This window comes from Balaenoptera physalus, assembly GCF_965194825.1.
Source record: "Balaenoptera physalus genome assembly, chromosome: 4".
In the NCBI taxonomy this organism is placed as follows: domain Eukaryota; kingdom Metazoa; phylum Chordata; class Mammalia; order Artiodactyla; family Balaenopteridae; genus Balaenoptera; species Balaenoptera physalus.
The window spans coordinates 77,772,456-77,796,688 of record NC_138891.1 but is presented as its reverse complement, the minus strand read 5'-3'; the positions used below and the strand labels follow the sequence as shown (position 1 = coordinate 77,796,688).

General features: G+C 50.1%; 1 protein-coding gene across 1 annotated transcript in view; it reads left to right on the top strand.

The window, feature by feature from the left end:
* The first annotated feature begins 283 nt into the window (after positions 1-283).
* PDIA5 (protein disulfide isomerase family A member 5) overlaps positions 284-24,233 on the top strand; it is a 95,069-nt gene continuing 71,119 nt past the window's right edge. Inside the window, exons 1-2 of the mRNA XM_082459487.1 lie at positions 284-461; positions 21,291-21,417. Of these exons, the coding sequence (XP_082315613.1) occupies positions 414-461; positions 21,291-21,417 (175 nt within the window). The 5' untranslated portion in view covers positions 284-413. The remainder of the gene's footprint in view (positions 462-21,290; positions 21,418-24,233) is intronic.

The following is a 24,233-nucleotide window of genomic DNA, read 5'->3' as shown; positions in this document are numbered from 1 at the left end:
TTAAGTTCTCTGGGCCGCCACCTCATCCTCAAAGTGGGGAAAATAAAACTTACCTGAGCTGAAGGAGATCTTGTTTCTAAAGTTCTAGGCACAGAGCAAGCCCCCCACATTAACTGCTTTCCCTTACTCTTTGACCCTGACCATGTCGCACTCCACTCATGCTTCAACCTGGCCTGGGGGCCAAGTTCACACCCGCAGACCCCTGCTCAGCCATGCTGCAAACTACAACTCCCAGCACGCACTTCACCCCGGCAGGCTCTGCCAGCGCGGTGCGCATGCTTTGGCAGACGTGGCACCGGGATCTCGGAGGCGGGGAGCGGCTGGGAAGTGGCGGCGGTGGCTGCTCCCGGCGGAGCTGCGGTCGCGGGAGCCCGAGTGGGGACCAGAACCGGCCGTGGGCAGCTGCGGCGGGGATGGCGCGGGTCGTGCCGGCGTGGCGGCTGCTGCTGCTGGCGGTCTGGGTGAGGCTGTGGCGCTGGGGGCCGGGCCGGGACGGCACGTGCGCCCGGCGAGGGTCCGAGTTCCCTGCTCCCGGCCCTCCCGGGATGTGCGGGGAGATAGACGCCTCCGGGCGCCTGGGTGGGGGCGTGCGTGCCGAGCAGGCGGGCACCCGGTGGCTGCGGGGGAGGCAGCGGGGCGGTCGCCGTGCCCTCCCAGCGGAGTGCTCCGGGGCTCAAAGGTCGAAAGGAGCCCGGGGTGGGGGACCCCGGGGGCGCTGGGCGATCCCTCGCGGGGGTGGGGGGCTTGCGCCGCGGACACAACTTTGCAGGGGCGCAGGTCAGGGGGCGGCCGCGAGCTCGGGCCGGACGCCGGCGGCTTGCGGGGGTGCTGCACCCCAGACTCCGGGCCCTGCACCTGTGTGAGTACCGGGTAAGAAGGGGGTGCTTGCCATCAGCACTGCCGGAAACCTTGTTTTAGAGCCAGCCACCTAGTTCTTGGTTTCGGCTCTGAGCAGCCGCGAACCTCCAGTGACCACGTGGAGCCCCGCCCGCCGGCCAGGCTTGGCGGGGCCGGGTGGGGTCACCGCGGGGGAGTTCAGCTCCTTCACCCAACTGAGGCTGGCTGGAACCTCAGCCACTTTCTGGCTTGTGATGTGGCCTATCATTTAATGTACCTGACTGAATCTTCTCATCCGTGAAATTGGGACGCTTTAAATACCACTCTAACAAGGTTGCCAGGAGGGTCGGGTGAGAAATCAGAGGAGGTAGCTCTAAGCTGCAAAACCGTACAGGAGTGGAGAAGGGGTGGGCCGGGGTGATGGGAGTGCAGGTTCTCCGGAGGAGTTTGCTACCCTTGTGGGGTGGGGGGAGGAATGCCGCAGGGCATCCCTGAGAGGGGTTGGAATGGGTGTGTCCACAGCACCCAGGGCCCCGGGTTTGGCCTTGGTGTTGCTGTCGGTGTGTGATAGGATAATATGGCCTCCTTCCACACCTCTAGTATAACTTCTGGTCTGCCTTATTTTAGGACAATCTTGGCTCCTTTTTTTCCTGAAATTCCTGAAGGGAACCTCCTGCTGCTGGCACTCTCTCCAACGCAGATTTTCCAGTTTTTTTCTTTTGGGTGTGGCAAGGATGCTGGACGAAACGTGAGGAGAAAAAATGGAGTGTGGCTTGAGTTCCTTTAAATACTTCCATCTCTCAATGCCCTGCCCTTCTGGGATCACCAGTGAGGAGTGGCCCTGTATTTTCTAGTTGTATGAAAATGGGTGGGAAAGGAAGGTCCTTGCCCCTCTAGATCTGACCATTCTCTTGGAGAGAAACGAGGCTGGAGTGGGACAGTGTCACTTCCCCAAATCTAGGTGTGTTTGATCTGTTTGTATTCTGTTCCTGCTGCCGGTTGGTCTGGGCTGGTTTCTAGGCCAGGCAGGACTGCTGGACTGTGCAGAGGGGGCCATCTCCAGTGCCACCCCCTGTCAGGTCTTTGCACTTGGGCTGTTTTAGGAGGTCCTACTTTCCTCTCTTCTTCCCCTTTCCTCTCCCTCCTGTGAAAATAAAAGGCTTGAGACTCAGACAAGAAAGAAGTTTCATTCAGCAAACATTTATTTATCAACCCCATTGTTTGGCTGGCACTGGGTTGGATTTTGGGCAGGGAGCAAAACACACGTTGTTCCTGCCCTCTGGTGTTGCCCTGCGTCGGGCAGGGGAGTCAGTCCTGTGAGCAGATAAAGACAGAACAGTGAGTGCTGATACTCGAAGTTCTGGGAGCTCCTGAAGGGGAGCCATACATTAATTTAGAGGGAGGTCAGCCATGACTTTCCTGAGGGGTGGGTTGAGCCGTCAGGAGGGGGTGTGGGAGTCCTCTAGGCAACTGAGGTCTGCTGATGCCCTCCACCTGGAGGTGTAGAGAGTGGGTAGGTTTGCTGAGAGTCCTAGAACCTGGGAGGCCTCAACAAGGAATTGACATTTTCTCCTTTCCTCAAGCCCAAGGTTGACTTAGGAGGTGTGAGGCTGAGGTGTAGGGTCAGTGATGAGTGGCGGGTGGACACCAGGGTGGGCCTCTGTAAATATAAACTCTACGTCCATCTGATAAGGGTTCCGAAGCTCCTGGGAGTGGATTGGGTTTCTTTGTCCACTCAGTGTTTACTGGGGGCAGATACGTGCAGAGCCCTGGGCTGTGACCCAAGAGATACAGAGAAGTGTAAAGGGGTCTACAGAGATTCATGGACAGGGGTGTACACCCACCACGTTTTTTACAATAGCAAAAATATGGAAGTGGCTTAAATGCTTAACAATAGCAGCATGTTTAAATGATTTCTGGCCCTATCCATACCATGGAAAGTAATGTTTATAAAGAATATTTGTATTTACTAGAATGCTGGGTTTATTATCAAAATATGTTATGATGCTTATGAAGAATGTCTAAGGACATGGAAAAGTATTTGAGTGTGATAATTAGGGGAAAAGCAGGATACAAAACCGAATCCCAGGGTGGCTGAAGATAGCTACAAAAGTGTTTGAGGGATTAGCAGTGCATCAAAATGTTTACAGTGATTGCTCTGGAAGGTGGAGTTGTGGGTGACTTTTGCTTACTTCTTTGCTTATGCTTTTTTGGTACTTCCCAAGTTTTCTGTATGAATGTGCATTAGTTTTTGATCAGAAAAGTTAGTAAAGGAACTTTTTAAAAAGTTTCTTTGGGGACTCCCAGCCTTCCACACTCTGGGGTGGAAAGAGCGGCAGTCAACACTTGGGGCAGGTTAGTTCCAGCCCTTCCAGGCTGGGTGTCTCTGCCCTGGGCCTGCAGCTGGGGAGACCAGGCTGTCCTGTCCCTACCCCTGCAGCCGACTGCCCCTTCCTGCTGTCCCACTCAGCTCCTTCCTGCAGCTGACCCTTCCCCAGGGCCATCCATGCTGATTGTTGTATAGTCTCCATGCAGAGCTCGCTCAGAATGGAGCAATGTCAGAGCTGCAGAGGACTCAGCCTCACCCAGCTCAAGGGTTCCAGCGTCAGGCTGAGGCCTGGAGCTGGGCTGTGATGAAGTTTCCACTGGTTCACAGACAAATTGGAAAAATAACAATGGTGAATGGCTTTTTTTTTTCACGATTCCAAATATTTCCGGTTTAAAAACTTCATTTCTGTGACACGGTGTCCATATTGAGGGAGTGCATGTGGCGGGGGTGGAGGAGTGGTTTATAGTGTCCTTTTGAAAAAAATGAAAGCAGTGATAGTATATTGTGATTTTTTAAAAAAGCCTTTAATTGATAAAATTTATTTTAAAAAATATATGTAATACACATTATATATTTTTAAACATTTTAAACATATACTTTAAATACATGTTTAAAAATATATCCTGCCAATCTGTGAGCTTCAGAAGTCTGAGAACTACTGACCTAACTCAGCTCCCTGATTTTAAAAGAGAAAAGTGAGGCTTTGAGAGGGAAGGGACTCACCCACTTGAGGCCACCTAGTTTGTAAAGACAGAGTGGGGATGGGAGCCAGGCCCCTGAATTACACATCAGCGTTCTTCCCCCTCCATCTCTGTCGTGCCAGCTCCCACCTGCTTCCCTCTTCCCAAGCCACTGCTCAGGCCTCTGCCCCAGAGGGTGGCGTGAAGCTCAGAACTTGATGGCACAGTGGGTAGGGGTGCAGGAAGCAGCAGACGTTTGCCCTGGTCTCTCCTGCAGAGCTTTTAATGTACACGTATTTAGGTTCTACACCTCTATATATTTAATAGGCTTTTGTGGGCTGGTCTGAGAGCCTAATTGCCATTGATAATGCCGCTTGGAACCTGGAGTGGACTTTTCCCACAGAAATAAACACAGAGGAAGTTTTAAAACAGAACTGGCACACGAGTTGGAATGGCTGGGTGCCATAGGAGTGGCAAACACAGTGCTGTGGATTCGGACCAGGGTCACGCTCTGGGGCACCAAGGGACCAGAGAAGGGCCGCAGCTCATGCCTCACAAAGAAGGCAGACTCTGAGCTCTGTGACAACGGGGATCCTCCCTGTCCCAGCACCTCGCCCAGACCTGGCATGCAGTCACCCCCAGTCTGTGTTTGGTTGAAGGAATTAGTGTTGCAGGCAGGGGATCCAAGACAGAAACGTGGGCAATGAGGAGTGATGGGCCGGGCTGGATGGAAGGGAGGATTTGAGTGTGGGGTTGGGGAAACGAGACTGGAAAAGTGAATTGGAAAGAATCTTAAATGCCTGACAAAGCTTTTGGGACTTGATTCTTTAGGCAATGGAGAGACATGATGAAAGCGGCCCTTTTAATAACAAGAGCAGTTACACCACAGTGGAGGGTTGGGTTGGAGCGGGAGAGACTGGATTAATTTTCCCAAAACAACACTTTCTTCCTCTTACTTTCTTCTCTGTTATCTACAAGATGTAGTCCAGTGTGATGTTACAGAAGGAACATGGGCCTTTAGCCAGCTAGACGCTCAGGAGCTATGTGACCTTGGGCCCTGCCTATTTTCTTGTTGTCAGTGGTGGTAATGATATCCATCTTGCAAAGTTGAAAGGATCAGCAATAATACAGGAAGCACCCAGCACACTGTGTGGCACGTGGACGTGCCCAATAAATAGGAGCCACAGCAGTCACCTCAGATCGTTGGAGAAGGGGTGCCAGGAAGCCAGTGAAGGGCCAGAGCGGGTGTGAGCGGAGGCTGCGAGACATGGCTGGGGGGCCCGTGCAGCCAGGACTCTCCCCGTCACAGTTCCCTGGAGCTGAGCTCCTGATGGCTCCTTGCCCCTCTGCACTGGGCTGCTGCAGAGCCTCTGATGGGGGTGTGTGTGTGTGTGTGCGCGCAGGCACGCGTGCATGCGGACAGAGGAACTGAGGATTTAAGTGCTCTGTGTTTCCCCTTTCTTCTGAAAGTGGATCCTCTCTTGAGAATGGAGATACCAACCACACCGCCTCCCTGGAAGGTACGCCCCAGCTTTGTGGTTTTGTTCTATGGGGCTCTTGTGTCTCCCTTGGTGATTGTGGTAGGTTTTGGAGGCTAAGTGACAGTGGACCAGAGAGTGCGCATGGGGTGTAGGAGAGCCTAAGTTCTCCTGCGATGCCGGACTTCCGTGGTTTACTTGCCCCCCGCTTCCTCTTCCCCCACACCTGGTGTCCTAGGTCTCAGTGGGAGCGGGAAGGAGCCCTGTGCTCACTGGGCTGCTCTGTTGCTCCTGCCTGGCCCATCCTGCGGCCCTGACCCAGGCCTCTGGCTACCCATTCGACCTGGCAACGAGAATTAGAAGACACCTGGTACGCTTGTAGAGGGCTTTAGAGTTTGCAGAGCATTTCCACATATTTCACATCTGTATAGTTTTGAGTCCCATGTGAGCTGGGTGAGGTAAGCTGGTTGAGTACTGTTACCCCGAAAGAGGGATGAGTAGGTGGATGGAGCAGGAAGAGAGAGACCACTGATGGTCATGGCCTGGAGGGGGAGGACACAGACAGATGAGTGGGTCGCCTGAATGTTTGAGCAGCCTCCTTGGCAGATGCTATTTTCTGAAATCGCAGCACCAGCCATTTACCTGGGGAGTCCGTGAACCTTACTCTTTAGTTCCCTGATGGCCTGAGTAGGGACCATAGCCAGGCCCTCACTGAGCATCCTTCCTGCCCTTCTCATCACCCTCCTGCATGGCTCTAGATACCTGTCCCCTCTGATCAGCTACGTCCAGCCGGGCCTCTTTCCACACACCAGTTTATGACCACTTCTAAATAATTAGCTTTGCAGTCATGCAGTGGGGGGGAGTCGGGGTTAAACACTCAGAAGGAGTATGGCGTTAGAATAGCCTTTTTGCGTCTCTTTATCCCCCGAGGTCATACTGAGCCCCCAGGTGGATGTGCGCTCTGTTCCCAGATGGCCTGATGGTGAGCCTGTGCCCCGCTTCAGAGTTCCCCACTCCTCACAGCTGGCTGGGGCAGGGGTAGAGAATCCATCGTCCCAAAGAATCCCACCATTCCTCTAACCCCTTGGCTCGAGCAGACGTCTTTAATTCGTGAGCAGATCCTTTAATCCTTGCCGTGGAAGGTATTAATGGAGATCTAGGTCGAGGGCCTTACATTGGGGCTTAAAACATTAGGGTGATCTAGCTTCTGAGCCAAGATGTGGGCTTGGCTGGAAAGCTCTGTTATAGGGCCAAGTAGGGCAGGCTCCCGAGGAACAAGCAGGTTTGCTGTCATCAAGGGGTCTGACCCGCTGGGTCCTGGGCAGAGTGTTGGACATGCTCCTCGTTTCAAAGAAACATGGACCACCATCTGCATGTTGCACATGTCACAGATGTTCATTTATTCCACAGATCTTTCTTTTTTGTTGGTTTTTTGTTCGTTTTTAATTAATTAATTAATTAATTTTTGGCTGGGTTGGGTCCTCGTTGCTGTGTGCGGGCTTTCTCTAGTTGCGGCGAGCGGGGGCTACTCTTCCTTGCGGTGCGCAGGCTTCTCATTGCACTGGCTTCTCTTATCGCGGAGCATGGGTTCTAGGCACGCTGGCTTCAGTAGTTGTGGCACGTGGGCTCAGTAGTTGTGGCTCACGGGCTCTAGAGCACAGGCTGAGTAGCTGTGGTGCACGGGCTTAATTGCTCCACTGCATGTGGGATCTTCCCAGACCAGGGCTCCAACCCGTGTCCCCTGCATTGGCAGGTGGATTCTTAACCACTGTGCCACCAGGGAAGCCCCTTTTTTTTTGTTTTTAACAGATACTTCTTGAGAGTATTTTATGAGCCAGACATACTATGCCAAGGCATTGGGGACAAAATATAAATAAGATGGACACCATCCCTTCCTCCCACTGCCTAGTGAGAGAGCCACTAATTTATTATTTGATTCAGGTAGTAAGTGCTGGAAAGAGGAAGATAAGGTGGTAAGAGAATGTGTAACAGGGGTCCCTACCCTACTGCAGGGAGTCAGGAAAGGCCTCTCTGAAGACTTATGGACCCTTTCTTAGAAAAATGTTTTTAAATGTATAAAACAGAATGCATAGGATTACAAAAGAAACCAGTGATATTGAAATATAGTTATTAAAATATAATAAATTGTGACAAAATAGTATGTATTTTTTTAAATGCATCATATAAGAAGATCTAGTGGCAACTTTGAAAATTTCTGTAATTTTAAGTAGTGATAAGCATAGACAGTGTTTCAAGATATCTGCAGCAATCCTCTTGTGATGAGAAAATGTGATTTCTGTTGGTGGCAAAGTCACAAAGTCACAGACACTGTCAGTGCTACTGTAATTAGTTACCTACATTCATAATAAAGGGAAGGCTAAATTTCAGTGAAATTAGTGAAAATAAAGATGTGATATTTCCCCATCCAAATTCATAGACCCTAGTGTAAGAAAAATTATCGCCAAACTTGGAAATAAAAGATGATCTAGTGACTTTCTAATGTCACACTGGAGCATTGTCTAGGAAGCCCACCTCAGCGGTATCCAGTACTTTAGGGAATGTCACGTTGTTTATTATTCCTTAGGACCCATACTCTGTAAAGTTAGAAAGGATGCATATGATTTCTGTTTGGTAGAGAAGAGAGATCCTTCAGGATATTAACCGGCTTAGTATCTCTATTAGCAATCATATCATACCTTTTTTTCATCGACCGCTTGTAAGTTTCTTATAACTACTTCTTTTTTTTTTTTTTTGGCCGTGCTGCACGGCTTGCGGGATCTTAGTTCCTCGACTAGGGATTGAACCCAGGCCCCCGGCAGTGGAAGCGTGGAGTCTTAACCACTGGACCGCCAGGGAATTCCCTATAACCTCTTTTTAAAATCTTTTTATTAACCTTTTTTTCTTATATCCTCTTTTGACCAAGCTTTGTCATTTTAGTGGGTCCCTTATTAATGAGTTAATAACCCTTTGAAATATGCTCAGTCTCTGTTTGTATGAGAATTGGGTTTTTAACATTTGAGAATTATACTTGACCCCGGTTTAAGAGCTGCTGAGTGAGCAGGATGTGAGGGTGTGGTGCTCAGAAAGGTCTGGGCTGGGGATGTTAATTTAGGGGTGCTGCTCGGGTGGGGGACCCCAGGGGAGGGTGTGGGGCAGGAAGAGAAGATGGACTGAGTGAGCCCTGAGGAACTCCCGCATTTGCAGGATGGTGGAGGTGGATTTACAAAGAAGATAAGAAGGGTGGCTGGAGAGGTAGAAGGGAGACCAAGCGAGTTCCGCCTGGGTTCAAGAGGCTGACCAAAACGAGAAATGGAGGTGCCCGTTGGGTTATCCATGTGGAGGTCATTGCTGAACCTCCACCAAGAGCCTCTTTGATGGTGGGGGGACAGCTCTGACAGTGCTGAGGAGTGGGTAGAAGGCGGGGAGGGAGATGGAACATTCTGGCTGTGAGGGAGAGGGGAGTGGTATGGGGTCCAGGGAGGGGGTTTTTAAAAGATGGAATAATGGCCTTCCAACCTGGCTGTGAATCCAACCGCCTTAGGTGGGTATGTGTAAAAATGGATTCCTGGGCTCTCCAGATCCACGAGATGATTTTCTTCAAGGGGAAGGCCCAGGAATCTGTATTTCCTAAAAGCTTATACTTATTGCTGTTGTGCAACTACAAACCGGAGGCATTTACAAGTTAACATTAATTTTACATGGTGGACAGTATTTTGCCAGCCAAGGTTGCAGCTTTGGGCCGCGGGGTGTGGTACAACTTCTGCCCATGTTACAAGCCACACACACTAGTGACACTGTGAGGCGTCACTTGACTGGAGCATGTGCCGTTTTTGCGTTTCTCCGCAGGCGTTTAGGGAAGTGTGCACAAGCAGGTAGCAGGGAAGATGGCTCAGGCAGTCATCGAAGCTCTTTCTCGTTGGTTGTGCTCAGTAGCTAGATTGGAAGGGAAAGCAGACTTGCTGGCCTTTCGGGTCTTGTTCTGGGTGGAGCTCTGGGGAGTGGAGAGACCTCGAGCGATACCAGTGGGAAGTGTGCACATTGATGGGCAAAGAGAAGAGCTTCTAATCTGTGCCCAGAAGACCTCTGAGTCCCGGCTCTGCCGTTTTAGGCTTCACCCAAGTTGAATTCCTTAAGTTCTTTGAACCTCAGTTTTCACATCTCTAAAGTGGGGATGGTACCACCTCCCACACAGATTGTTTATAGCAGTTTTTCAAACATTTTTACTGCAACTCCTGGAAGAACAATTTTGCATTTTACATTATAACCAAGTACATATATGTCTATATGAATATAACAGATGCAGATTTTTCACCAAATACAGTCTTGCTGCTTATGGTACAGACTGATGTTACCTTTTTTCTTTAATTTTTAAAAATTAATTAATTAATTTTTGGCTGCATTGGGGCTTCGTTGCTGCACGCGGGCTTTCTCTAGTTGCGGCGAGCAGGGGCTACTCTTCGTTGCGGTGCGCGGGCTTCTCATTGCGGTGTCTTCTCTTGTTGCGGAGGACGTGCTCTAGGGCGTGCGGTCTTCAGTAGTTGTGGCACACGGGCTTAGTTGCTCCGTGGCATGTGGGATCTTCCCAGACGAGGGCTCAAACCCATGTCCCTTGCATTCTTAGCCACTGTGCCACCAGGGAAGCACGGATGTTTCCTTTTTAATGTTATTTAAAAAAATGCTGGTGGTAACCCACCGAAGTGATTTTATGACTTGGCTCTTGGATTAAGGCCAGAGGGGTAGAAAACGCCGGTTTAGACCCTCAGCTTTAGGGGATTGAATGAGATACTGTATGTCAAAGCACAGATGTACCTCATGAGTCATGAGCACTTGAATTGTTATTTTCTTTTCAATTAATGGAGCTTTGAGGCAGGGTTGGGTTTCCGGAGTGGGAATTCACCTGATCTTCCTTCGTCCCTGCTACCTAATTCTCTGCTTCCTCCACGAGCTCTTCCTCGTTAGCAGGCCTGGCACACCAGGCTGGCAGCAACCCAGAGCCCTCTTGGCTCTAGAAGAGGTTTTCCACAACATTAAAAGCTTTAGGACTTAAGTCCTGGTTAAATGCACTGCAGTTGCAATTTCAGGATAAGAAAACCTGTTTTCATAAGCTCTCAGATCAGTTGTCCTGCCTCTGAACTGTCCCTTGTTGACAGCCACGTTTGTGCTGTGGAAACAGGTGGGAAAACTGTGTAGCCCACGTATAAGGTGTGGCTTTTAAAGGAAGCAAAATATAAGACGTGCAGCTGGCTGTTCCTTTATAGGAGCAAGCGGTGAGACGTGTGTGGCTCTAGGAATCGGTCTTTCCACTTCATCTTGGGTCTGAGTCACAGCTCTCTTACCTACTTGCTGAGTGACGTTGAGCAAGTTTCTAACTGTCCTTTGTCTCACCTTCCTTATCCATAGAATAGGTATAATGAAAGTACCTACTTAATTCACTTGCCCAGAGAATGAACTAGATAGTCACATGAGCAGCTTAGCTGGCTCCTGGTCACACAACAAGCACTCTGTACTTGCAGCTCTTATCATTATCATGGCTGCATCGCTAGGCCCTCGATGCAGGGATTAAAGAATCCTCTCTTGGGTTCTGTGCCAGCCAACCGCTTTCCTACTTCTCTCTCTTTCTTAAGCACATTTAGCTCCTCAGCTGCAGCTAGTCAGGGGTCCACATCCCAGGGCCAGACTTCTGTCTTTCTGTCACACATGCACACGCACACACACACACTTGCCATCCAGGCGGTGCTCGTTTTTACTTCAAAGCCTGCTGGGTGGTGGACATTTATTTGAACATTGGGAAATATCAGTGGTGAAATCTGCAAACTAGGTTTGAGGTTAGGCCTTAGCTCCTTGTGAAGAGGGTATTTAGCCGTAGTGCTCGGTGACAGATGCTTAAAATTTGCCCATTTAAGGGGCATAAATTACCTGTATTTAAAAATTAGCATTTCTCTCCCCCCCACTGATCAAAGCCATTCTAGGTATGTGTTGCATGCAAAGTTCTTTGCAGATTCTGTATAATAGTTCTTATTTAAAAACTACACAATGTCAGGTGAGCGGGGGAGTGAGCAGTCAGTCAGCTGGAAGTGAAGAAGGGCAGATAAGCACTGCTCTTACGTGGGGAAGTGCCAGTGACACTGGATAGATGGCCGAGGGTTTCAGGAAGCCTGTGGAAGAGGTGGGGGCAGTATTTGGTTGTATTCTAGGCATCTCTTTTTTTTCTGTTTTATGTTAGGTGTTTTCCCCCTAACTCTAAGTTTGAAATAGCCTTAGAGAAGAGCTGCAAGAAGAATATAAAAGATTTCCATCTGCCCTTCGGCCAGATTCCACAAATATTAACATTTGATCACATTTGTTTTATCATACTCTCCCTCTGCATATATAAAGTTTACAGACATGACTCTCCTTTGCCCCATAAACACTTCAGTGTTTGCATTCTCTTACATAACCAGAGTACAATGATCAAAGTCAGGAATGTAGCACTTGGCTTGGGACTTCATCCAGAATCACATGTTGAATTTAATTGTCATATCTCTTTAGTCTCCTTTAATCTGGGCCAGTTTCTCAGTCTTTGTCTTTCGGGACCTTGACATTTTTGAAGAATGTCCCTCAGTTTGGTTTTGGATGATGTTTCCCTTCAGTGCATTGTATCAGGAGACATAAGTTGATTTGACCCATTACTGGTGGTGTTATTGTTGATCCCTTAGTTGAGGAGGTTTCTGCCAGGTTTCTCAACTGTAAAGTTATATTTACTTGTGGTGGGGAAATACTTTGAGATTGTTAATTATTTCCATGACGGTAGTCAAATGATGGTAAATTTTTTTCTTTAAGTATTTCTATTGGACATGCCTGTTATGGTAAGTTAGAAAAATATGCACAAGGACGAAGCCTTACTTTGGTGCATTTTTTCTTCCAGTCATTTTCTGAGCATAATTTTGTGTATAGTTGTAATCATACCATGTACATTTTGAATTCAATTTTTAAAAACTTAACATTAAAAAAATATCTTTTCATTGCACAATCTTTGAAAACATCGTTTAAATGCACGTTTTATTCTGTTGAGTGGTTTACTCTAAGTAACCATTCCCCTGCTGTTGAATATTTAGGTCGTTTACAATTTTTGACTCATGAGTAGGACCGAGCAAGTCATGTATGTGTCAGAATCTCTGCTAATTTCCTCGGGACACATTCCCAAAAGTAGAGTTACCAAGTCGAGGAGCATAAATACTTTTAAGATACTTGATTAATTGTGCCAAATAGCTTTCCAAAAGAATTGTACTGGTTTAGGCTTTTGCCAGCACTGTATGATGGTTGGGTGCCATATTTTAAGAGATTCAGTAATGGTGTTTCTCAATTTTTTAAAAAAAACCATGATCCAAAAATCAAGATTTGTGTTGAGATTAATTTCCTGTATTTTGAATTATGAAAGCATAGGTATTTATTTCCAGAAGTAAATTATAGTGTAATATGGCACGTTACCCTCTTCAGGCTCTGCCACCGTGCTCCCAGCCTTGGGGTCGGTCACTCTGGGAACCAGGAACATGGCGGTATCTAGGGCAGATCATTCAGGACAGTGAGGGGCTTGGGGGCACATGAGGAATCGGGGAATTTCACCTACAGAATCCTAAGAGGGAATGTGTTTGCTGTCTTCAGAGTGTGATAGGCTGGCAGAATGGCTTGGGAGGGGGAGGAATTTGGCTTTCTAATGACTGGAGCCATCCAAAATGAAATGGTAGGACACAGATTTCTATGTATTAACATGTTTAGTTTCCACAGCCTTCCAGGCTCCTCTGTACTGCGCAGCCTCAGGAGATTTTGAGGCCTTGACTCTGGAGGGCTACCTGGAGGCTGGAGATGGCATGTGAGGAATGTTGAGAAGAGTCTTGTATCCGGGAAACCAACCAGCCCAGCTCAAGCCTGTGAACTACAAGGAATGTCCTGGCCTTCTGGTGGCCTGCAGTGGTCCCCTTACTAATAAAGGGCTGAGGTTGTGGGAAAACTGGAGAGTTACTAGCTAATTTTCCTTTCATTTGTGGGTAGCTGTCACCAAGTGACCAAGATACTGTTAGGAACAGGCATAGTGCAACTCGGGTAATTAGGAGGAACACAGTAAATCAGATCCTTGATAGTCTCACTGTCTCCTTCCTTGTAACAGTTTATCTAAAGTATAATGCATGATTCGATGATTTGAAATATCCCAACTGGAGCAGATGTTAGTATTTCTTTCTAGTTAAAGCTTTTGTTTCAGTAGGCACACAAGATCTATTTGCATGTGTGCCAGAAAACCCAGAATGATGGTGCCTTAAAGCGACTGTTTATTTCACTCACATAGAAGCTGGAAAGGGGTGTTCTAGGGCCAGTATATCCCTCTGTGGTATCAGGGTCCCAGGTACCTTCTATCTTGATAACTCCACATTTTTAGCAACTCCTTCTACCTCATTGTCTCAAGGTGGCTGCTTGAGTTCCAGCCATCTTTCCAAATTCTAGCAAGCAGGAAGGAGGAAGAGGCGAAGAAGACTCATACCAGGTGTCTATGAGGGACAGTTCCTAAAAGTTGCCACATAACACTTCTGTTTACATGCCAGGGGCACTTGCTGCAAGGAAGACTGAGAGGTTTGACTTAATGTGGGTGGCCACATGCCCAGGGCAACTCAGCAGTTCCTTCATGAGGTGTAATTACCTCACCGTACTTCTCTGGTACTGGTCATGAAACTAGGTTTGCAGAATATCACAATTGGAAGGGACTTTGGAAATCACTTTCAACCCCTTCATTTTACAGAGAAAGGAGCAGAGAAGGAGACATGGCTTGTCCAAGGTCACATAGTCAATAAATATCAAAGCCAGCACAAAACTTGGGTCTCTGACTCTTTCTACCAAACCTCTAGCTCTCAAATACTCAGCCAGCTGGAGTTCTCTGACCTTGGGTTCAGGTGGTCTGTTTTTAACCTTATTCCCAGATCCCTTTACCACCAGCTTCCTAAGAGTCTAGACTTAGATTCTGACATTTCAAAAGTATTTTGAGCAAAATGTGGGCTACACTAAATTAAACCAGTTTCTTCACAGTTCCCAACATAAGAAGGGTATCTTTTTTCAGGTGACAGAGCAAAAAAGGTCAAGTCCCACCTCCACCCTTTTTCCTTAATGTTAACCTTCTGTCTTCAACTCTTCTTCCTTTAGCAAGTTGCTTTTACATAATAGAATACCTCTGGCTTCATGAACTGCGTTGAATAGTGAATCCATAACGACAGACAGCCTCCCGGGCTATAGAGAATGTGAGGGTGCTGGCATGCGCCCCAGAGATCTGGAGCTTTTTAAAGCCGAGGGTGTAATGTGGCAAGGACTGTTCTCCCTGTTATTTTCCAGAATTGTATGACTCTTTATGTCTAGGCTGGTGGTGACGGTGGGTGAGGTTAAGTGAAGAGAGGAACTTGTGAGTGTGGTGTGGTAGAGGGACAGCGAGGCAGAAGGGAGCCCGGACGCCTGTACACACCTCTGGTTAATGGCAGATCTGGGCTGACTGCCCCAGGGTCCCCAGAAGGGTGGGCGACAGCAGGGTGCTCTAGGCTTGCGGGAAGCAGAGGGTTAGTGTAAATCCCTGCTGGGACTTTCCTTGCCAGGGGATTCTGGAAGATTTGGGCTTTTCCTGGCTGCTTTGATGGGCCTGGCTGGGCAAGGAGGTGCTCCTGGGAAGGAGGTACTTCTGGGAAGGTGGTCCACTTGGGTCGCTGTGAGTCCAGGGAGCTTGTGGGGTAGAGGGAAGCAAACACCTCTGGCCAGGACCCGGGAGGCCCGAGCTCTGCAACTTGACCTACTGTGTGTGACCTTGGTAAGTAAGCTAACCTCTCTGAGCCTCAGTTTCCTCATCTGTAGGATGAGGCCAGTGCCCACTCATCGGGTTATTGTGAGGGGCAGATGGGCACAAAACCTGGAAGGCCCGTCCTCCACGTGCCGTGTGGCCTGTTGCTTGCTGTGCAGATGGGCGATCACTTGAGGTTTTGATGCTGGATGTGTGTACGTGCACATTTCTTCCTGCCTGGATGTGCTGTTTTGCCTGATTGCCGGCAGGGCCCTGGAGAGGAAAAGGTGGTGCCGGTTCTTCTGTTGCCCTTGCTCTGTGATTTGTCTCACTAAGGGTACTAATACAGATAATTACCATGATCGTGTACTGTGTGCCAAGCATTATGTTAGGTTCTCTATGTACTTTTTTCCCCCTCCTTTAATCCTCAGCCAACCCCGCAAGGCAGATATCAGTATTATCTTCTCCACTTTATAGGCAGGGAAATGACACTCGTAACATCTAAGATCATTTAGCTCTAAGTGATAGTGCCTGGCTTTGACCCCAGGTCTGTCTGACTCCAGAAGCAGTGCTCTTTCTGTTGTGTCTGAGGGGTGGGAAACCACGAGGGGAGGAGAGGAGCGTGAGCCTCCAGACTGGAGGACCGTTGTCTGGCGGTCCCTGAACCGGGCAGACGCCTGTTAGGAGAGCACTGCAGGGAGTCTGGAAGGTGAGGGGGAGAAGCCAGTGTCCTCGACCTCATTGCCTGCAGCCGTGGTGGAGGGTGGAGGTGAGGACTTCCATGCCAGGCACCCTGAGTGGGCTCTGCAGAGCGCCTTGCACTCTGATGGGGGAAGGGGCTCGGGGTGGAGGGGGCTGCTTCTCTGATGGAGGGGCCCGGTGTTCTGAGGCGGGTGTAGTACTATGACAGGGGTTGGAGGCTGGGGGGACCGGTACTTTGACGGGGGGCGGGTGGGGGCACTGACTCTCTGATGCAAGCAGGACCTGGCTTTGGGGGCCTGTATTCCCCAGCAGTAGAGGAAGGGAGCCGTCCTTCCTGGCAGTGTTCTGCCCTGCACCCAGGCAAAGGTTTTGTGGATCTCAGCCCAGCCCATGGGGTAGCTTAGTCCTGATGTAAATACTGTTAAGGCTGGGGCAGAAAGAAAACAATTATGGGGGAAAGTCAGAAGGAGTTTGCATAGGGAACAAAGGGGATTTTTTTTCTCTCCTCTACCTCCAAAGGGAAAGACTTAGAATGTAAAGAGCCTGCGGAACCCAGGAACAGTTCCATGGCTGGCTTGGGAGGTGGCTGGCTTCCTTCTCAAACATTGACCTATCCCCCCTGAGGGCTTGACAAAGCAGAGAGTTTGTGCATCGTTAACGTTGTTATAGTTGCCTTAGTTATTGTTGTTATCAAGGTTTGTGGGTTGTGCCTTATGAAGTCTGCAGGAAGGCTCTTGGCAAGGAGGCCCAAGGTTTACTGGAGCTGTATCTTAAGGAAAGGAAGGAGCGTGCACACTGGAAAGGTTAAAATCGACTGAAGTGGAGGAGAAAGGAGAATGTTAAGTGGCTAGAGGAGAGTCCCCTTGGGGTTAGGGGAGGGAGGAAAGGGCCATGCTCCCTTTGCCCCTGTGGTTGCTTGCTGAGGTGAGGGTCTGTCTAAGGCCAGACACGAGGGCCTTTCCCCCTCCTCTCTCAGAGATCTTACACTGAGCATCTTAGCTCTTTGCACACCAAAGTCCCCTGGTTCCCCCTGGTTCCCCCTGGATCTACCTATCCTATTTTCCTCTTGTTCCCAAATTTTCAGATCCTCTCCCTGCAAATCCTGCCTCTCCAGTGCCCACAAATGTCCATGCAGCTCCCTATCTTAGGTGGAGACAGCCCATCCTTCTCCCGACCCTGCGGCCACCTGTGCTCCCCCCTGCGTGGGGTGTGCTTCCCTCTGCAGCCTGGCTTCCGGCCGCCCTCCCATCACCAGAATGCTCTCGGAACATCCCTGGGGACTTGGCCCTGACCTTTGCCTGCAAGTCACACCTGATTTCCTGTGTGTCTCCTCCCTGGTCTGTGTTGACCAGGTACCAGGTCTGTGGTACCTCCTACCTTCTTCCCACCTTTCTCCTGGTCCTTCCTCCTCCTCCTCAGCTGAGGGGTTTCCTGACTTCTCCCTCTGGACCCCGACCCCTGAGACTTCATTGACCTCGAGGCTCACTCTCCAGCCTGGAGGACAGCTGCATTGGGGCGTCCTGTCCACATGTCTGCACCTAAGCTTATTATCACCTTCCTCAACATAAGACAGAAGCCTCTTCTTCTGCTGCTGCTTCCCAGTTCTTCCAGTTTTGGTTCTTGTTCCATTTCTGAGCACAGAATCCTTGGGTCATTTTAGCCTCTACTCTCTTCCTTCCTTGCTTACATATGAATAGTCATTGAGTTCTGTTGCTTTTCCCTTGAGGCTCTTGGAGTGGCCCATTTCTCTCCACTTCGGCAGCCACCCAGCAGGTCCCTTCACCTCCAGCCTTCTGATGACTGCCCAGTCTGAGATGGGGCCAGATGGGGCTCTTGAGCCAGGCTTTCAAGACCCCACCCTCCACCCCAGCCTGGCCCCACCTGCCCTCTCCCACCACTCTCCAGCCCAGACCCTCCCTGACTGCCCTGGGTCTGTCTGGTTTCCGTGGTCCCTCTGGGTCTCCTGAGAGCTGTCACGGACTCACCTTGTAACATGCTCCCAGCGGGGTACCTCTGCAAAGCTCCAGAGCGTGGCAGCCAGTGTGTTTGTCATGTTTAGTACGCTGGGCACACATCTCCTAAGGGCTTTCAAGGGGCCAGGTGCTCCTAGTCTAGGGGGTGGAATAGGGATGGGACGAGATGAGGAGGAGATGGACCCTCCATAAAGGGTTCTTAACCAGGCCGGCCGCAGACCATGAGTTTAAGCCCCAGCATCACTGTATTTCTGGCAGAGCTGAAGTTCTCTGCTGTGTGAGGGTAAACACTGGCTCAGAGGCTTTGGTGGCTGGCTGAAAAGTGGTTTGTTTACTCTGAGAGTGGCTGTTGGTTAGATGACCTGAGGGATTCTCTGGGCTTTCTAGGAAGGAAGCTGTGGATAAGCCTTGAAACTTGGTGCTCTTGTGGTTTTTGCTGTAGACACTTTGCTGTCGCTTGGCCCAGCTGCACCCTGCTGTGCTACCCAGGCAGGTGGGCACTGGGCCTGCCCTCCCTTCCCCTTTCCTGCTCCCCAGTCCAGAAGTGCAGGTGCCGGCCAGTCTCAGGAGAGCTGGTCTTCGGGTCAGAGTCCTGAGGCACTGGGCAAGGGTAATTGTTTTTCTTGACTGGCCAGGTTATTTGAGGATTTAAAACAGCAGTGTCAACATGTTTTTCCAACAGATTCTTTTATTTTTTTCTTTAACCATGTGCACTGTGCTATGGACCTTTTAGTCTGAAGTGCAGTAGCTCCCTGGGAGCAATGGAATAACGTGATAATAAGGTGGAATGAACTTTTTGGTGAGCTCTCAAGGTCGCCGTATGAGGGCAGGGGGTCCTCAGGCATCGTGCACTGCCCTGCTGGGGCAGAATAAGGGAGAAATCATTCCTGGATAACTCCTCCTGATGGTTTTACCCTGGGGAGAAGGGTAAAGTTGGATCCAATGGCAGATTATATTTAGAAACACTAAAATATGGCCACATTTCCATCTTCTACTCTGCTGAGATGGAAATTTGTATTATATGTTACGGTAACTGATCCTATTAGAGTGCTTTATGATTTATAAAGCATTTTCGATAAGTTACCCCATTTCATCCTCACAGCTGTCCCATGAGGGAGGTATCATTTTCTCCACGTCAGATGGGAAGAACTAAGCGTCTAAAAGGTTGAGTGATGTTGCCCGGGCATCTTAGCTATTGAGTGGTAGAGCTCAGACTCAATGCGAGACTTCTGGCTACAAAGAGGCAGTGGCATGAGAGGGCCTGGGGTCAAATAGAGAGACTGGGGTTCAGATGCTGGACCTGCTTCTTATTAGCTGTGTAACTTTTGTCAGATTATTTAACTGATCTATAAGATCAAGCATATCGGATAATCTGTAGTTGCCTCTTCTTATTGACCACGTTCCTTTGTCCTCTGTCCTTGTTCCATTCTGGGCTGGTTGCTCCGTGGGGTCAGGACATTTGTTCTGGGGCTTCTCTTCACCATCAACATGGTACTTCTTGCCTCTCTCCTCTGTTGGATCCTTTGTTTCCTAGGTTCCATGTCTTTCTCATTTTTTATTTATTTCTTGTTTTGGTAGAGCATGAGTTCCAGTCGCTTCCTGAGAATGGGAAATTTGGTGGTAAATTTTTCACATCTGAGACCTTAAGTCTGTCTGAGTCAATCTCTACTCACAATTGACAGGTAGTTTGGCTGGTTATAGAATTCCAGTTGGAAATCATGTTGCTTGGGAATTGTGGAGGCAATGCTTCATTGTCTTTTGGTGTGCTGGTGAAATGTCCTATGCCAGTTCTGACCCCTGATCTTTTGTGTGTGGTGGTTTTTTTGTTTTGTTTTGTTTTGTTTCCCTTTGGAACTTTCAGAATCTCCTCTTTGTCAGCAGTGTTCTGAAAATTTTCAGTGATGTACTTGGTGAGAGTCTTTTTTTTATTGGTGATGTTGGGCCCTTTTACCTGGAAACTCACATCCTTCAGTTCTGGGATATTTTCTTGAATTATTTCCTTGGTAATTTCTTTTCCTCTGTTTTCTTCTTTTTCTTTAGTTCCTTTAATTTGGCTCTTGCACTTAATAAATACCTATTATTTTTCTTATCTTGTTCTGCTTTTTATTTCTTGATCTTTTTGTTTTATTTCATAGGAGTTTTTTCAGTTCTACCTTCAGCCCTATTGAAATTTTTTATTTCTATGAGGATTTTACTTTCTAAGAGGTTTTCATCACTCTCTTTGACTATTCCTTTTTCATAGCATTCTATTCTTGTCTTATGGATGCACCATTTTATTTCTCTGAGAATAATAATTTTAGTTGTTTTCTTCTGTTCTTTTTAAGTTTCATCTTTCCATTGTTATGTTCTCATCTCTGTCTTTGTGTTGAGGGCTTCCCTCAGACGTCTGGTGAGTCTTGGTTATCTGTGTGTAATGAAGATCAAGACATAGGCTGTGGGTTGCAGACTCTTGAGTGTGGGGAGGGGGTGGAGGGCATTTGTTTACTGGGAGGGCCTCACAGTGGATATTTGAATGGGAAGTCAGCTGTTTCATTGGAAGAGTCTCCAAATCACTATCTTTTGGTTGTTTTTCTTATGCTCCTCAGTTAACCTAGAGAAAAATTCTCTAACCTGCTTGGGGGGATCAGATTGGCAACATTCTGGAAAAGGGAAGGGAGATGCTGGGGGGTAGGGGCTTAGGGGAGATGGGTGATATCAAGGTTCAGTTTGTCCATACTCCCTCCCACCTTTGCCTGGTGTCTCCTGGCAGAGCTTTTCTTATTCAGTTTTTGTAGGTGGTAACCCCTGTGTTTTCTGCCAGCTAGTCAGGGGGCTGTGTGGGCTGGGTGAGGGGATCTGCTGTGTGACAGCTCTTTGTTCAAAGATTTAACAACCTCCCCTTCCCTGCCCCTGCTTTCAGCCCACCTCTCATCATGCCTGCGGAGGTGCCTGGTACTTCTACGGCCCAAGGTTTTTACGGTTTTCTCTGGGAGAATTGGCTTGTTTCTTGTTGGCTGATCTCCTGAGATCATTGGCTAAGTGGGGAAAGTGGAAAACCCCTCACCCATCCATTCCCATCCTAAATGGGATCACATTAAGAGGTGATCGTACTTCTCTGTGGACTTGGGGCTTTGGTGCTGCTAGGTGGGATGGAGTTTTCACATTGCTCCAGTGTGTGGTGTTTGGGTGCAGTGTAGGGTACAGACATTGACCTCCCAGAGAGGCCTTGATTGAAAGGGTGGCAAGAATGTCCATGCAGTATGCTTATGTACCTGTGCAGTCTATATGGCTTCATAAAGAAGAGGAAGGGTGAGCTGGCGACTGGGAGTGGTCCGGAAGAGTCCCTGTAGGAGGGGGGAGATTTGGAGAGGGGATGAGGCGAAAGGCAGTGTAGAGTTGAGAGAAGGAGGGGTGAGCCTTATCCCTCCCAAGGCAACTGTGCCTAGAGGCAGCACATCTGGGGCACCCCTTCTTGCTCAGGCCCAGCTGGGACCTGAGACTCACGGTCCTTGGCTCCTTGATCCCCAGGTGGTCCTGCCGACGTGGCTGTCCTCTACAAAGTTCTCCTCACTCATCGAGAGAATCTCTGACCCCAAGGACTTGAAAAAACTTCTCAGGACCCGGAATAACGTACTGGTGCTTTACTCCAAATCTGGTGAGTGCCCCTCCTGGCCTTGGGGCCATTGTCAGGGATGCGGCGGGATGGAAAGGAAGGAGTGGGGACAGAAGTGGGAGGCAGAGACCCCAGGACTAAAAACCGCTCAGGGAAGGTCCGTCAGAAGACGCAGGGGTGTTAGTTCTGCTGCTTTTGGATCCCTAAGAGGGCGTTTCAGTTTCCTTTTACCAGTGTTTCTTAGGAAAAGCCCTCTGGAGTCCCTCAGTACCTCAGGAGGGAGAGGACGTGTGTGTGAAGGAGGACAGAGGACAGTGACCACCCGGCATGGACGCTCTGGCTCTCTGGACAGCACGGCCAGCCCTGCCAGGGCGTGCTTCGCCAGAGCTGTTGATTCATTGACTGGGCCAACCTGTCGCCAGCTGAATTGGTCCCAGGCTTGGGGGCCACGCACCCAGGCTGGCAGCCCTGGCCCTGCCTGGCCCCAGTCTGTCCCGCTCTGGGGTCAGAACAAGAGACTGAGTTTGGAGTGGGCTCCGCGCTCAGGACAGGGTGGCTTCAGTGGGGGTGGGGCTAGTGGTTTGCCTCTTCTGACCTTGAAGCTGGCGAGGGCATCACGGATGGGGAGAGGTTTGCTCAGCTCTTGGCCGCGACTTGGAACGTCTGACTGTTGATGCTGTTCCAGCAGAGTTAAGTGTTTTCGCTGCTCCTAAGAATGCCAAGTATTGGGTGCCCTGAAGAAGCAGTCGCCAGTGGCTGGGCTGGTTCCGGGCACAGCTCTCCCTGGCAGCTCCTCCTCGACTCCCGTTGGCATGGGGGACTGATGGGTGTTTTGGACGTGAGTCCCTCCTGAAGCCTGCATCCTCCAAGCACCCGGGCACCTGCTGCTCTTTGCCCTTCTGAGGGCCTGGCACACACTCCCCGGGGTTGTTGTTGGGAGCCCAGCGTGTGACTAGCATTCCTTTCCTGTCACGAATAGGGGGAAACCGAGGCAGGGGAAAAGCAGGGTTGCTCCTGAGGCCTGGGGTCTAGGGCCCTGGACAAGCGTGGCTCCGCCCCCTTGGGTGCTTCCGGAGCTGGGGGGTCGTCAGTGCCCTCCAGGGACTCACTCAGTTCCTTCCCTGGGTAGGTCCTCTCACATAAGCTCATCTTCTTAGAAGGACCCTGACAGGAGCTTGTGTGACACGCTCTCATTTGCCGCTTTGCTGTGAGGTTGCGGGTAATGTCCAGTTGAGGGAGGAAACTGGAGTTCAGGGAGAATAGCTGCCTGATCTGAGGTCTACCAGCCAGTGGGCGGTAGAGCTGGTCCCGCTGCTGCCCCCGCCTCGCTTCCTCTGCTGCAGCGCGCGGAGAAATGTTCTGGGTCTGCAGCGACAGGAGGCTCGCCACCAGGAAAGGACTCGGAAGGGAGAGAGTGGGAAGGCGAGGTGTCTAGACCAGGGCTTGCAGGGGCCGGAGGCAGGGCTGGGAGCACTCTTGTTTTCTCTTGGGCCCCCGCCCAGCCTCTGTCTCTGCCTCTTGGTAGTGGAGCTCTCAGTGCTGCCCGTGTGCCCGGCTCCTCCCTGCTTTGGACCGCTGGTCGCGGGCTGGGTGATTTTGCCTCCCTGCCTCTTGCCCAGCCCTGCCCCTGAGACTGGGGACCTCCAGGGGCTTTGGGAGCAGTGCCGGTAACTGGCTTCTCTCCCCCCGCCACCCCTTCCAACCAGTGCCTCCCCTTCCACGGCTGAAAGGCAGGGTTGGGAGGGGCTTCACATGGCTCTACATCCCTCCCCTGCCTCCCAGAGCCCAGTTGGAAGGGTGGGGGGCGGCCTTTCCCACCTCGACTGTGCCCCCACCTCCTGTGGGCCTGGGGGTGGTTCCTGGGAGGGCGTCCTGCAGGTGGCTCCGTGCACAGCTCTTGCAGGATGCTTTCTGTTCGCTGCATGAAAGGCTCAGCACGCTTCGTGTTCACAAACAGCTTCCGCCAGCCACACTAGAAAAGGAGATCTGAGGAGGCAGATAGTTCACATATCATTTCTGCTTGGCTTTGGAACGTCTCGTGTGGTTTCTGCTGGGGGAAGGCGGCAGGCAGCCCGCACTCTCCATAGTGTCTGCGTGGAGGCCCTTTCCAGGGAGCTCACAGGGGTGACGGGGCAAGGTGACACCTGGCCACAGCCACCCAGCGGTGGACCGCCGCAGGCTGGCAGCGTGGAAATCCCGGCCACAGAGGCTCCGTTTCTAAGCGCCCGCCCTCCTAGTTTCCAGGGGCTTAGCCCAAAGCCTCTTCCTTTCTCGTGTTTATCCACCCGACCCCAAGGCGTAGTCCACGGTCCTGCAGCTGTCCCCCAAGGTACTGCCAGTGCTGGGGAAGAGGGCCGTGAAAGTGACTTGGGTACATTTAGTATCGGTCCATCAGAGACTAGTGTCACACGTAAACCTCATTAAATCACCACGTTGTACTGAGTCCCTAGGTAAGCGTGTGATGCACAAGTGAAGGAAGGGTCTGGTCCCTCCCTTGTCAGCTCCCAGGCTGGACACCAGGGCAGACCAGTGTGGAATCAGCAGACTTGGTCCCTGCTTAGTTATAGAATTGTAATTGTTCGGTTATAGAATTTTCAAAATGTGTCCCAGAAAGGTAATGAGTCAGAGATTCTACTGGAAGTTGAGGATCCGGCCGCAAGATCCTTGGAAGGTGTGGCTTGAAGGCGGGTTAGGGTTAGGGTTAGGGTTAGGGTTAGGGTTAGGGTTAGGGTTAGGGTTCTGCGTCTGTGAGGATGGCGGGAGCAGAGCTTTCTGAGAAGAGCTGGGCTGTTCTTACAGAGCCATTGCCACAGGGACGGCGTTCTAACTGGTGCTCAGGACCTCACCTCTAGGACTGG